The following is a 13,804-nucleotide window of genomic DNA, read 5'->3' as shown; positions in this document are numbered from 1 at the left end:
TCCATGATAACTTCAAAGTCATGGCCATAGATGTACTCGTGGAACCGTTTCACACCAATGACTGCAGCCAAAGCCTCACGGTCCAGTTGGCTGTAGATCCACTCGGCAGCAGACAATGTTCGTGAGTAGTAGGCGATGGGCGCCTCGGTTCCATTGGGCATGTGGTGGCTGAGCACGACTCCTATGCGAAATGGGGAAGCATCGCATTTTAGGACAAGTGGCAGGGTCTCACTATATTGGACTAAAAACGTGTCCGCTGAAAGCACTTTCCGCACCGCGGCAAATGCAGCTGCTTCAGCTCTGCCCCAGGACCACTTGGCGTGTTTGCTGAGAAACCGATGCAAAGGCTCAGGAATCGTGGCTTTCTGCTTGAGAAAAACACTGTAGAAGTTAAGGAGCCCGAGGAATGCCTGCAGTTCGGTCTGATTGTGAGTTGTAGGGACGTCCTGGATTGCCTTAATTTTTTTGTTGGTCGGGTGAATCCCAGCGCCATCGATGAGGTACCCTAAAAATTCAACCCTTGGCACGTTAATTTGGCATTTTTCTTTTTTGAGACTGAGGCCTTTATCTCTGATTCTGGCCAGAACAGTTCCCAATCTTTTAAATAATTGTGCTTTATTTTCAGCTGATACCAATATGTTGTCAAAATAGGGCCGACTCCTGGAATCTCCTGCAAAAGCCGTTCCATGACGCTTTGGAACAGTCCAGGGGTGATACTAACTCCGAATTAAAGGTGGGTGCATTTGAATGCACCCCTGCACGTCATGATGGTTTGGGCCTCTGCCATGGCACCATCTACAGGCAACTGCTGGTATGCCTACGCCATATCTAATTTTGCAAAAACTTTTCTGGGGCCTAATGGGTGCAGTAAATGCTGTACAATAGGTACAAGATAAGCGCTTTGCTGCAAAGCTTTGTTTGTCGTGCACTTGTAATCCGCACATATGCGGAAAGACCCGTCAGGCTTGACAGGTGTCACTATAGGGGTCCCCCAGCGTGCATGATCTATCAGCTCTAGGATTCCCTGGCCAATCAATTTGTCTAGTTCCAAATCAATTTTAGGGCGGAGAGCAAAAGGTACTCTCCTGGGTTTTAGCCTGATGGGGGCTACATTGGGGTCCAAGTTAAAAGATATTGGAGTCCCCTCATACTTACTTAGACCGGTGTTGAAGACATCCTCGAACTCCTTAAGGAATTCCTCAGTACTTTCGCCTCGTATGGCGTTGATTCCGGTCACTTCTAGGCCCAAGACTTCGAACCAGTCAAACCCCAAGAGGCTCTGTAGGTTTCCGTTGACTACCGTCACTGGACGCAGAAAGTCTTGAACCTCACTCAGAAGGTCCCGTGGCCCACGATGGGGTCTTAGTTCCCCTGGTAGTCGGATGTCTGGAACCCACAGCTGATGCTATTTAAGGCTAGCAATAGCCTGTTTCAGTGCTGCCTAAGACATTATGGTCAAGGATGACCTCATGTCAATCTCCATATTGCATGGAGAGTCCTCAATGAGGACTATGATTTTCAGCTTTTTTGGCAGCTTCGTGCGGACTTGGCCTATGGAGGTGTGGTAGGTGACTCTGGTGTTGCCTTCTGTTCGCCGTGGTGGTGGCTGCCATGCCCCTTGGTTGGGCTCTGCTGGCGGTTAGGTATGCTTCTGGACTTTCAGGTTGTAGTGGGGTGATCGTTTCTGCAGACCTTGGCGATGTGCCCCTTGCATTTGCAGAGTTGACAGATGGCATCGCGGAAATGGCAATGTGTTCTGAGGTGGTTTCCTCTGCAGCTGGCGCAAGGCAGGAAACACGGTTCAAATTTTCACGCTGGCTTGGTGAGATCATGCTCATGCGGTAGCTGTCAACTTCGCGCACCAAGCCTTCAGGTTCTGTGGCCTCATGATGCATGCCTGCACTCTTCTGCATGCTCTTTGGGCTATTTTGGCGCTGCAGGGTTTCTATTGATTTAATTGAAGACTCAGTAGCCCTGGCTTCGCTTAGGGCAATTTGGAGAGTAAGATTAGTTTTTGCTAATAATCTCCACTGCAGGCCAATGTCCCTAACACCACATATGATGCAGTCAAGTAGTAGTTCATCAAGATCTCCAAACTTGCAGTATGCTGTGGCCTTTCTGAGCACCACAACGTATTCGTTGATGGATTCCCCTTCTTTTTGGTTACGGATATTGAATTCATGCCTCCGGACATATTTAGATGGTCTGGGAGCATAGTGTGTCATCAGTGTCTGTTGTAGAACCGATCAAGCAACTGATTAGAGTGGCTTTGGCTTGGACAAATCCTTTGTTGTCTCAAACACCTCTGGTCCGCAGTAGCTCAGGAACATATTCTTTTTCCAGCCCATGAGGTCGTTGGCTTCGAAGAAGCAATCAAACCTCATCATGTAGGATTCCCAGGGTTTGGTGGCTGGGTTTTACAGAGTCAGTGGGGTGTGCGTTGTCATTTTGTGTTCCTGAGCGCATTTGAATTTGCCGCTCAAAGATGGCTGCTTGATGCTGCGCTGTGCTCAGGGTTGGATTGACTTGCTGGATTGTCATGCTCTTTTTGTCTACCTAGTTGTCTTCTGATCCCATCCTCATCGCCAGTGTTAATCAGGTGAATGAAGGCACACTCAGGCTTCAGAGTAACAAACAGCTCTTTATTAGCACAAGTCAACTATGTACAATCCAGTGAAGGTTCAGTCTGACAGCAGCCCTTTTATAGGGAGCTGTCAGACCCTTCAACCAATCAGATTAAATTTCTGTTCCCGTCGGAACAAAGGACCTTGGTTTGGTTTGGTTTGATTTGGTTTATTAGATTTATATGCCGCCCTTCTCCCAAGGACTCATGGCGGCATACAACATTAAAAGAAACACATAATACAAAAGTTTAAAAAAATTAAATAGAATATCCCAAACAAACCCAATTAGAATTAACAATAACATTTTAAAAAAATGAATTAAAATTAACAGTGATCAATAATTTGTTTTGTTTTGTTCAGGCTGGCTTGCTGGAAAAGCCAACTTTTTAGGGTGCGTCAGAAGGACCTGAGGTCGGGATTATATAAAGCTCTAGGGGCAGCTCATTCCAGAGGGAAGGCGCTTCCACAGAGAAGGCTCTCCCCCTGGGGGTCGCTAGCTGACACTGTCTGGCCGACGGCACCCTGAGGAGGCCAAATCTGTGGGATCACACTGGACAGTGGGAGGCTACCAGTGGCAGTAGGTGGTCTCGCAGGTATCCTGGGCCTAAGCCATGGAGCGCTTTGAAGGTCATAATTAGTACCTTGAATCGCACCCGGAAGACAACCGGCAATCAGTGCAGGCCGCCTAAAAGGGGTGTAACATGGGAGCACCTAGGTGCCCCCATGATAACCCACGCAGCCACATTCTGGACCAGCTGAAGCCTCCGGGTGCTCTTCAAGGGCAGCCCCATGTAGAGAGCATACAGTAGTCCAGGCGAGAAAGGACGAGGGCATGAGTGACTGTGCACAGAGCATCCCGATCCAGGAAGGGGCGCAACTGATGTACCAGACGAACTTTGTAAAAGGCCTCCCTGGTCACGGCCATCAGGTGTTCTTCTAAATAAGCCGTGTATCCAGGAGGACACCCAGATTGCAGGCCCTCTCTGAGGGGGCTAAAAGTTCTCCCCCTATCATCAAAGATGGAACAAGATGCACAAATCAGGATGACGGAAGCCACAGCCGCTCAGTCTTGGAGGGACCTTGGTGTAAACCATTACCAATGTTTCTGGTATCTAACAGTACAGTTATTTGTTTAGTCTTTCTTTCATAAAATAGTTCATTTGCATTTAATGCTAATAGTTCAAAAAATGCCAGGCTGAATGGCCGGCCCCACATACTTTCACCTCACCAAATCTGGTCCTCCTTGCAAAAAGTTTGGACACCACTGGCCTTTGTGATAGAGCCAAGGTGGCGCAGTGGTTAAATGCAGCACTGCAGGCTACTTCAGCTGACTGCAGTTCTGCAGTTCGGCTGTTCAAATCTCACCAGCTCAGGGTTGACTCAGCCTTCCATCCTTCCGAGGTGGGTAAAATGAGGACCCGAATTGTTGTTGGGGGCGATATGCTGACTCTGTAAACCGCTTAGAGAGGGCTGAAAGCCCTATGAAGCGGTATATAAGTCTAACTGCTATTGCTATTGCTATTGCTATTGCCTAAAGAATTGTGGGCCTTAGAGATGGATGCAGCATTTTTGCTGCTTCTGCTATAAAAAACAAAAAGTTTAAAAAACCATCTATCAGCTCACCTAGAATTTTATAGGACTGGCTGGGAACTTGAAAATGTTCTTGGAATTCTGAGAATGGTCATGCTAATCCATTCAAGGAACATAAAACTAGAGAATATTTTAGTCTGCCTTCTCAATGAGAATTCTCTCCAATGAAACTAAATTCTTTTTGAGAATTGTTATAGCACTGGTAGCACTGCTGATAGCTTGTCTGTCTGATTTTATTTACCTGATAAGGTCTTAAACAATGGATAAAGATGATTGAGGAATCTTGGGCAATGGCAATTTAATTTTTTCAATATTTGTGCTTTCAGTCACTGTCTTTGAAGTCGTCTTCTGTCCATCGGGCAGTGGTTCCTGTTTCAGAGTCCTTTACTCATTCATCCCTAGAATAGTATTTATGATATCTGACTCTATGTTCCCGGGCAGGATCTGATGTTGAATGATGCAATTCCTCATTCAGAATTTAGTGTTTGGGTTATCAGGTGGCTACTGAATAAGAACCATAGACAATATATACATATTCAATATACAAAAAAAAGGATTTTAAGAAATAAATCCCTGGAAACCTGGGCAAAGAAGATAAAAAAGAGAAAATAATTATTGTAAAAACTGAGGAGACGGTTTAGCACCTTTGCCATTTGAAAGAGTTTGCAAATGAGGCAATCATACAATGGTCCCTTTTGTTATGATGTCAAATCAATGCCTTTTTTGAAAAAGCAGTCCAACAAAATACTGAGTCATAGGGCCAGATTCCCATTTGATGTAAGTAATGCTATATAATGCTTAACATCAACGGCCTTCCATCTCCTTATGACTTTTGTTTAACTATTATCTTAAAGTGGAATAAAATTGTCTTTTTGTATAGTAGAGATGCATAAAGATCTTGGAAATGAAGCTTTAAGGACCAGTGCCCATTGTTAAGCTATATTTCATTTAATGCTCACTTTTCAGCCCAATAATTGGTAAGCAAAGGATGGTGACAACTGGCTCTGAAATTCACAAAATTGTACTGCTATTTTTGTCTGATAAAAAGCAACCAGAATTAGGAATGGCAGGAGACATTAATTAATGTGCAATAAATCTGAATTTATACCTATGAGATCTCAAAAATAAGACAGATAAAGTCAGGAATGAAAGACAAAATCAAGAAAGCAAACAGAAATTAACACATCAAAGTCCAGAATTATTCCTGAGGAGTCCTGTTTTGCAATGTCCAGTGCATCTTTGTGCATGAATTATATGCATCTATACTGTGAGATTTTGACAAGGCTGCAGCCTCTAACTCACAGTAGTCTTAAATTACATAATTTATAATTGATTTTAAAATATAGGAACATAGATTTTGGTTATATTTAAAAAACATCTTTAGAGTAGAAGTTGTTAAATGATAGGATCAATTATATGGTGAAGTTGACTTTGCAGGATGAGTTCAAGTAGAAACTGGTCAGTTTTCTGAGATACTTTAATTTGGATTTCCACACTCAGTAATATGATAGATTTGATAGTGAAATAATTCCTTCCAACTTACAGATTCGATAAGCTCCAATTTTGAGTGTATAAAGAAAGAGGCTAAGTTCTGAGGGAAGAGATATTAGTTACATCAGTAACCAATAGTTATTCAACTTAAAGACCATGAAGTATAGGGCAGAGTCCTTTGAAACACAGAAAAGGCAGGAAGAAGAAAATATTTGATTTAAATTAAAGTGTGTGAGAGAGAAAGTGTGTGAGAAGACAATCAACTCATTAACATATCTTCGATGAATTCTTATTTAACCATACCACTTACAGTATACAGTACAATACAATGCAATACAATACAATAGCAGAGTTGGAAGGGACCTTGGAGGTCTTCTAGTCCAACCCCCTGCCTAGGCAGGAAATCCTATACTGTTTCAGGCAAATGGCTATCCAACATCTTCTTAAAGACTTCCAGTGTTGGGGCATTCACAACTTCTGGAGGCAAGCTGTTCCACTGATTAATTGTTCTAACTGTCAGGAAATCTCTCTTCAGTTCTAAGTTGCTTCTCTCCTTGATTAGTTTCCACCCATTGCTTCTTGTTCTACCCTCAGGTGCCTTGGATAATAGTTTGACTCCCTCTTCCTTGTGGCAGCCCCTGAGATATTGGAACACTGCTATCATGTCTCCCCTACTCCTTCTTTCCATTAAACTAGACATACCCAGTTCCTGCAACCATTCTTCATATGTTTTAGCCTCCAGTCCCCTAATCATCTTTGTTGTTCTTCTCTGCACTCTTTCTAAAGCCTTCACATCTTTTTTACATCGTGGTGATCAAAACTGAATGCAGTATTCCAAGTGTGGCCTTACCAAGGCCTTATAAAGTGGTATTAACACTTCATGTGAGCTTGATTCTAACCCTCAGTATCTCAAAGACTTCTGCAAAGTTCAGGCTGAACGATCAGTTTGTTTTGTTTATAAAAATATTAATATATTACCAAGGGCAAGAGGCTCAAAAGTCACTGCAATGATATGATTAAAGTTTAATCTCTTTTTGTATGTATTGCAGGCATGACTTGCTTTTAAAAAAGGGTCAAAACTTTATTCATGCAGGAGCAAATGCTATCATGACTTTTTTTTGACCCCATCCATACCTTTGCAAACACCAGTATCTTATTCTACTTCACTGTAAAAGACTCAGGGTGGTTTATAGTTTGACAAAATAAAAAGTAATTACTATGGAAATAAATAAAAACAATAGAAGTTAAGTCATCGAGGTGGAAGTGTTGCAAATTTACATGCAAGTCTTGGCTTGAAAATTCTGACATTGAATCAGCCCCAATGCTGAGCTCCTATTTCAGCACCTTGGGGCTGTGATTCCTTATAATTAATAATATTTTAGAAATGTTCCAGAGAAAGCATGACATGTATCCAGATGTTTGGAATGAACATACAATCTCTGAAAATGGACAGTCTGAGACCGATAAAAATAGTTTTATTTTGACCTTCCAATAAATCTTGAAAATTTAAAAATAGAATTCAGAGTATGTTTCTTTGTAGCACATTAATGGTATGTGGGAAAGATCTTGAGAGACAAGCAGGACATCATGACCAGAAAGGGACTCTTTCATTCTTTCAAGATTCTGTTCATGTAGCTTTACCATAAAGTAGAATTAACTTATGCAGTTGTATTCCCTGTTTGGTCTACCTAGTAAGGCTAAAATCACATATGTATCATGATGACACAGAGGGCTATATATGGTATATTGATCAGGATGATCAATATATCTTATATCCAAATGAATATTTCCAGACATCAATCATGCCTCTAAAATGTTCTTCTAATTATAGCTAAGCAAACAACACTGAAATAATGTCAGTATCTTTTGTCCATGAACTTGGGTACTAAATCATTTGGTTTTCTAAAGTTCTAGGAACTACTTCTCTAAAGTTAGGAGTTTAAAAAAAATCAGCTTTAGCATGTTAACCTTAACAGTCTTAAATGTAATTTGCGATCTCCAGTTAAAATTCAAACCTCAGACAATCTAAAATTGTTCTTTCTCTTTTGAAACAACTTTCTGACATTCTAATGAAAGACTGATGAATAGATCATTCACACAATCATGATCCTTTGTCTTTTTTAAATCAGCAAGTGGCAATTCTGTGTACTTGCTTTTATAAGTGGTAGGATAGGAGAGGGAGTCAAAGGCAGTTGTGTGTCATGTAAGGTATCTTCATCAAGGAATAAAGGCTTTGTGATTGAAGCTATTTGGTATGCATTTCCCCTTTTGTAAAGAAAAAGTAAAAAATACTGTACAAAATAATGTACAAAAACCTCAGGATGTAACAGGCTCTCAACTATTAGTTCTCCATTTTACCATAGCTGCAGGGCATTAAAACATTTAGTTTACAATTTCCAGAAAAGTCTGGCTCTGTCACTCACTTATTGGGCTACTTAGAAATAATTATGCAGAATTCAGTGACAGTGTACTTGCTCAGCACTGTCTCAGAATCAGTTTCTTAAAACACTGAATAAGAAAAGATCACAATCTGAAACTCTTGAAGGTCATTGCTCATCTATGCAGAGGAGAGATGGCATCTCCTCTGCCTCATGGGCTACATGTATTGTCAGGAAGCTAGTTGTACATGCTAGTGAGTCCCTCCCTTGTAATCTGGTTCTTCACTATCTTAGTAGCAGGAGTAGGAAGGCAGTAGGAGAAAAAAAATCAATCTAACAGTGTAAGTGCTCAAACGTAAGCTATTTTTTATAAATAATTTTGAATATCTATCCTTTGAATATCATATCTTTCTCACTTGTGCCTTTCCTCTAAGAAGACAGTATTTTATTTGTATTTGTACCAGGTTAAAGACAATATTATAATAAAATCAATCTGAGCTTTCTGTTTAGAAAGCATTGCACAATGAAAATTCCATATATTATAATAAAATGTATATGACAAGACAATAGTTGCTGATATGGATTAGATCGAGTATTAGATGAATAATCACAATAGGATGAAAATACACAATGCCAAAATTCTGATGTACCCTATATGTATCAGAAAAAGATGAAGCAGGGGATCCTTTTCTTAATGTTTTCCACAATAAAGCTGAATTTAAGTTGAAGAAAGAAGAGACTACTGGTAGTTCTCACTTAACAACCAGTTGTTAGCAACCATTCAGAGCACAATGGATCCCTGAAAAGGTACTTATGACCCAACTTTAATTATTAGAAAACATTATTTGGATTTCTTATTTAATAAAGCTCCATTATTATTTTTAAAGTTTCCACATGAGTCTGACAAAAATGACATTGTCTTAAAGGTCTTGTTAACTTTAGTAAATGGTCTCCTAAAGCAGCTGCAAATATTTTAGACAAGCATGAAAACCAGAAAATCTGAGTGACTTTAATATATATGAAATGGGATGCACACCCCATCCCAAACATAGATGGAATGTCTGTTTTTTACCATGGCTTTGTTACCTCTGGTGAACTATAGTTAAGAGTTATGGCCTATCACAGGACTTTGCTAATTTCTGTTGAGATAGATGTCCATGGATTTCATGGAGTAAGTAGATGCTTTCTCATTTCATTGTACAGGAGATATTAAGAATTTGAACATAGTTTGCACAGTCCTTAACTGATATTTTTTCCCCATAAAGGGGTTGTTTCTGTTGTTTTAATCAAATTTCAGGGATTTTTTAGTTTTTACATTTCTCTTTCAGTGCATAGTCTGGGACTGGGATTCCAATGGTAAGCATGATTTCATTGGAGAATTCAGTTCAACTTTCAAGGAAATGCGAGGAGCAATGGAAGGAAGACAGGTAGGCTTAGATAAGTGAACTTTATTTGTAAATAAACAGATAATCTATCAGAGTAATGGGGGGAAAGTGGGTGTTGTTTTGCTTACACTTTGGTTTTTAGAATGCATTATATGGTAAATCAGACAAAGAACTATTAAAACACATACGTATCATCTTGACAAAAAAAGTAAACACATGGAAAGAATACATTAGTAGTGAGCTGGAATCACTTTTGAGATAAACTGACATAATAGCACAAGGAGCCAGTCCACTGATCTTTCATCTCTGTTAATGATGTTTTGATAATGGCACATACTCATAGATGCTGGAGTTACATGGAAAAGAGCTTTATCAGGATCCATCAACACATCTGCTTTTCCTCACCTAAAGATATCAGTAAACAGAATTGTGTTTTACATCTCAGATTAATTGGTGAGTACAATTGGTTCTTGCCACTGCCACCACCAAGCAAACATAACACCTTTATGATTGGCATCTATGCTGCCTTTGAATGTCATGAATTATTTCAATAGAAATTGAAGGTAGATTTTAATTGGTGTTTATGAGAAATCCTATTCTTTTCAGGGCAGCTGGACTTCATTCCTAGATTCTTTCTAAAAGTTTATATGAATTGGAAAGTTTTGGGTGACCAAAGTGAGAAAATATAACATACATAGTTTTACTTCTTATAATGATTTTATAAATATAGAAAATCATAACAGTACTTTTTTTCACTTTACCACTAACTTTCGGTAGCAAAAAGAGATGGGCAGTTTAAAAAAAAAAAGGAAATATAAATACATTTTGCTAGTGTTGATTTGGATCAGGTAAACCAGACTTTTGGGTGTCCTGCCAATGTTATAATTTATACTGTAGCTTTCTTATAACTAGGGAGGAAAGTAAGTTAAGTGAGGAATCAAATATATATATATTATATATATGGATATATATATGGATATTAAATTTTGTTAGATCTAATATATATTAGATTTATTAGCTTTGATCTATTTAATTAAGGCAATTAGACTTTGATACTTGTCTATTTTCTTCCTGTAATAGTAAATCAAACCAATAGATGATCTCTAAAATGTTCTAGCATTTTCCATACCAAAACAGTTGGATTGTAAACATTTTGGGATTATAAATATTAATTCAGAAGTATCTGAAGATATGTCACAGGCTACAGTGACATAATAAAGGAACTGGGATGAATATGAAACATTGTTGTAGTAATTAATAGCACTGTGCATAAACCACTCAATTCACTTTGCAGGATAACTATGAGGCTCGGGAAATATCTTGGCTTATTGTTAATTGACCAGTTATCTCATCTTTGCTAGAAGTATTCCCATTAACTCCTGATAACCTATTCTAAGTGTAGTTTCACCAGCAATGTCCAACCGGCTTCAAGTTTTTTCAGTCAGTCTCTTGTATTATCCAATGAGTTCTTTCCCCATAATTTCCCACTCTGTCCAGAGGTTGGGACTCAAGTGATCAATAATTGTTGGACTGCTGGTGTTACTGTTATCCTAAAATATCTTGGTGATTTCAGAAACAAATATTCCTTCTACATCCTATTTTCACCAAGATGTTCTACGTCAAAACATGTTATTATATCTTTGTGGTATGTGTATCTATCTATGGTATCAGCAAATTGGGGACAAAACTTTGTGGATCCTTTTGTAATTAAGACACAATGAGTTGGAGTTGTCTATATATTTTGTTAGGGGTATCTCCATTGGGAGACAGAAAGTAGCGCAGCGGAATGTACAGGGCGGGGCATAACCTTTTCCTAGGGGGTCACAGCAACACTTGTAATAACAACACAAATAATTCATACACCATTCGAAAGCCCATCAAAAACTGAGTTTATTGACACGATTTAATAGTCAGTATGACCACCATTAGCCCTTCGAACAGCATTCAAACGAGGTGGATAAGAACACAACAAATCTTCAAACAGTTCCGTTCGATTTTCCAGATTTTTCAACACAGTTTCCAAATTCATTCTCAAAGTTTCAACCGAAACAAATTTAACATTTAATAGCTCATTCAATTCAGTTTTTTATGGGCTTTAAAATGAGGTGTCGCGGAAGTTGTAAACTGCTGTCGATCTTGCTGTGACCCCCTAGGAAAAGGTTATGCCCCGCCCTCTGGAAAATCTGGAAAATCGAACGGAACTGTTTGAAGATTTGTTGTGTTCTTATCCACCTCGTTTGAATGCTGTTCGAAGGGCTAATGGTGGTCATACTGACTATTAAATCGTGTCAATAAACTCAGTTTTTGATGGGCTTTCGAATGGTGTATGAATTATTTGTGTTGTTATTACAAGTGTTGCTGTGACCCCCTAGGAAAAGGTTATGCCCCGCCCTGTACAGCTAGAGAGAAAGAATGTTGCTAGTAGAAACACATGAATAGAATTTCAGACACTGCTGGTAAAAACAAGTAGCTTTACTACTGATAATTGCTTCACAAGCAGTGATAGTAGATAGTAGATATTAGTCCAAACACAATTCAAAGAACAAACAATAGCTTACAGTCGCAATTCACATTCCAGTCATCAAGCATAGGACAAGCAGAGAGAGAGAGTGAGCTCTCTTGACTCCTTTTTATAGTAAAGTTAATTACACCTGTTAAGTACATCCACTCATTTAAAGCAACAACGACCATTTTTTGGTGGGTGTGTGTGTGTGTGTGTGTGTGTGTGTGTATGTATGTATATATATATATATATACGCCTACCCAACACTAGGCGTATAGTCCCAACATTCTCCCCTTTGGGTAGCCAATATATATTTACAATTTCAGTCCATATTGTTCACAACTTTCTTTATGTTTAAGAGCACACCAAGCCTTTGTGAAATTGTTGGCTATATTATCCTCTGACATACAGTATGTTAATTCCACTAGCTTATTTTTAATACTCTCCCGTACATTTAAATAACGCAAATCTGTATGCTTCGTTCTAGTTTTAACTGCCAAATTAGTAGCCATTTGAATAGCTGCCTGGTTGTCCTCGTATACGGTAATAGAATCATTTACTTCTATTCCTAGATCTATCTATCAGTAACTGTACTGGCTAAATGGCTTTATCCTTACTCCATCAGCTAACTTCACTTCATTTTTTGTTGTGTATACATACATACATACATACATACATACATACATACATACATACATACATACATACATACATACAGGATATATATATATCCATACAGGATATATATCCTACCCAACACTAGGAATATACTCCCAACATATTTATATTTGTATACGTGAATACAAATCTGTCCAAAATGGTGCTGAGCTGATCTGGGTTCAAATTTTATTGTGAATTGGAATACAACTCTAATATTTAGCCTTTATCTTCCTAATCTCTATTGACATTTACTCTTATATCAATGTACCTGAAAAACTAGAGTTTGTCATAAAAAAGAGAAATCCAGTATTGCTTAATCTATTAATTTCAAAACATTAGTTGGGGAAAGATTGTTTGTGACAGAGGTGGTATTCAGCCAGTTCTGACCGGTTCTGGTGAACCGGTAGCAAAAATTTGAGTAGTTCGGAGAACTGACAAATACCACCTCTGGCTGGTTCCATCTCCATCTATATGCTGCCTCCCGAGTCCCAGGTGTTCGGCGTCCCAGCTGATTGGCTGGGTCTTCTTCTGTTGCCCTGCATAGGAGAACGGAGCTGGAAAGCAGGCTAGTGGGGTGTGGAGGGAATGGGGATTTCACAGTATTCTTGCCCTGGAGTGGGGTGGAAATAGAGATTTTACAGTATCCCTGCCCTGGAGTTGGGTAGAAATGGAGATTTCACAGCATCGTTCCCCTGCCACACCCACCAAGCCATGCCCGCCACGTCACGTTATGCCCACAGAACTGGTAGTAAAAACAATTTAATCCCACCACTGGTTTGTGGATAGGATACTTTTAATCTTGGACTTAAAAAAGTGTTAATAAAAATGAAGCTAAAGCTATTTATGTGTGCCAAGGAAATTCCTCTGTTCAACTGTAAAAAATAACCTTAAAATGAAGTTGCACCTGAACAATTAGCAGTGGGATTATTATATAACTGAAAAATGCAAAATGGAATATGAAGTGAAATGAAATTAATATTGAAAAATATTCTTACATTTATATTCGTCATGCAAATATCCATAAAGTAGAATATTTAACTTTGTTTATAAACTTGTCTTTAAAATATAACTCTACAAACATTGAGCTTTGGATGTTCAGAAACTATAATTACCAGAGCTGTATATATGTTCATTATAAATATAAAATTGGTGAATGGTGAATCTCTGCAGAGA

At 39.0% G+C, this 13,804-nt stretch overlaps 1 protein-coding gene across 5 annotated transcripts in view; it reads left to right on the top strand.

Moving 5' to 3' along the window:
- The window catches only part of CPNE4 (copine 4), a 369,631-nt gene that overhangs the window by 304,650 nt on the left and 51,177 nt on the right, over positions 1 to 13,804 (top strand). For 4 of the 5 annotated variants that reach the window (XM_087712948.1, XM_087712945.1, XM_087712947.1 and 1 more), the window contains one exon: positions 9,412 to 9,510. The exons of the other annotated variant lie outside the window; for it this stretch is intronic. In XM_087712948.1, coding sequence (XP_087569074.1) covers positions 9,412 to 9,510 — 99 coding nt within the window. The remainder of the gene's footprint in view (positions 1 to 9,411; positions 9,511 to 13,804) is intronic. 5 annotated transcript variants of the gene reach the window in all.

This window comes from Thamnophis sirtalis, unplaced genomic scaffold (assembly GCF_051295495.1).
Source record: "Thamnophis sirtalis isolate CommonGarterSnake01/CBP01778 unplaced genomic scaffold, rThaSir2_p1.2 scaffold_4, whole genome shotgun sequence".
Lineage (NCBI taxonomy): Eukaryota > Metazoa > Chordata > Lepidosauria > Squamata > Natricidae > Thamnophis > Thamnophis sirtalis.
This window is presented reverse-complemented; position numbering and strand designations above follow the sequence as displayed.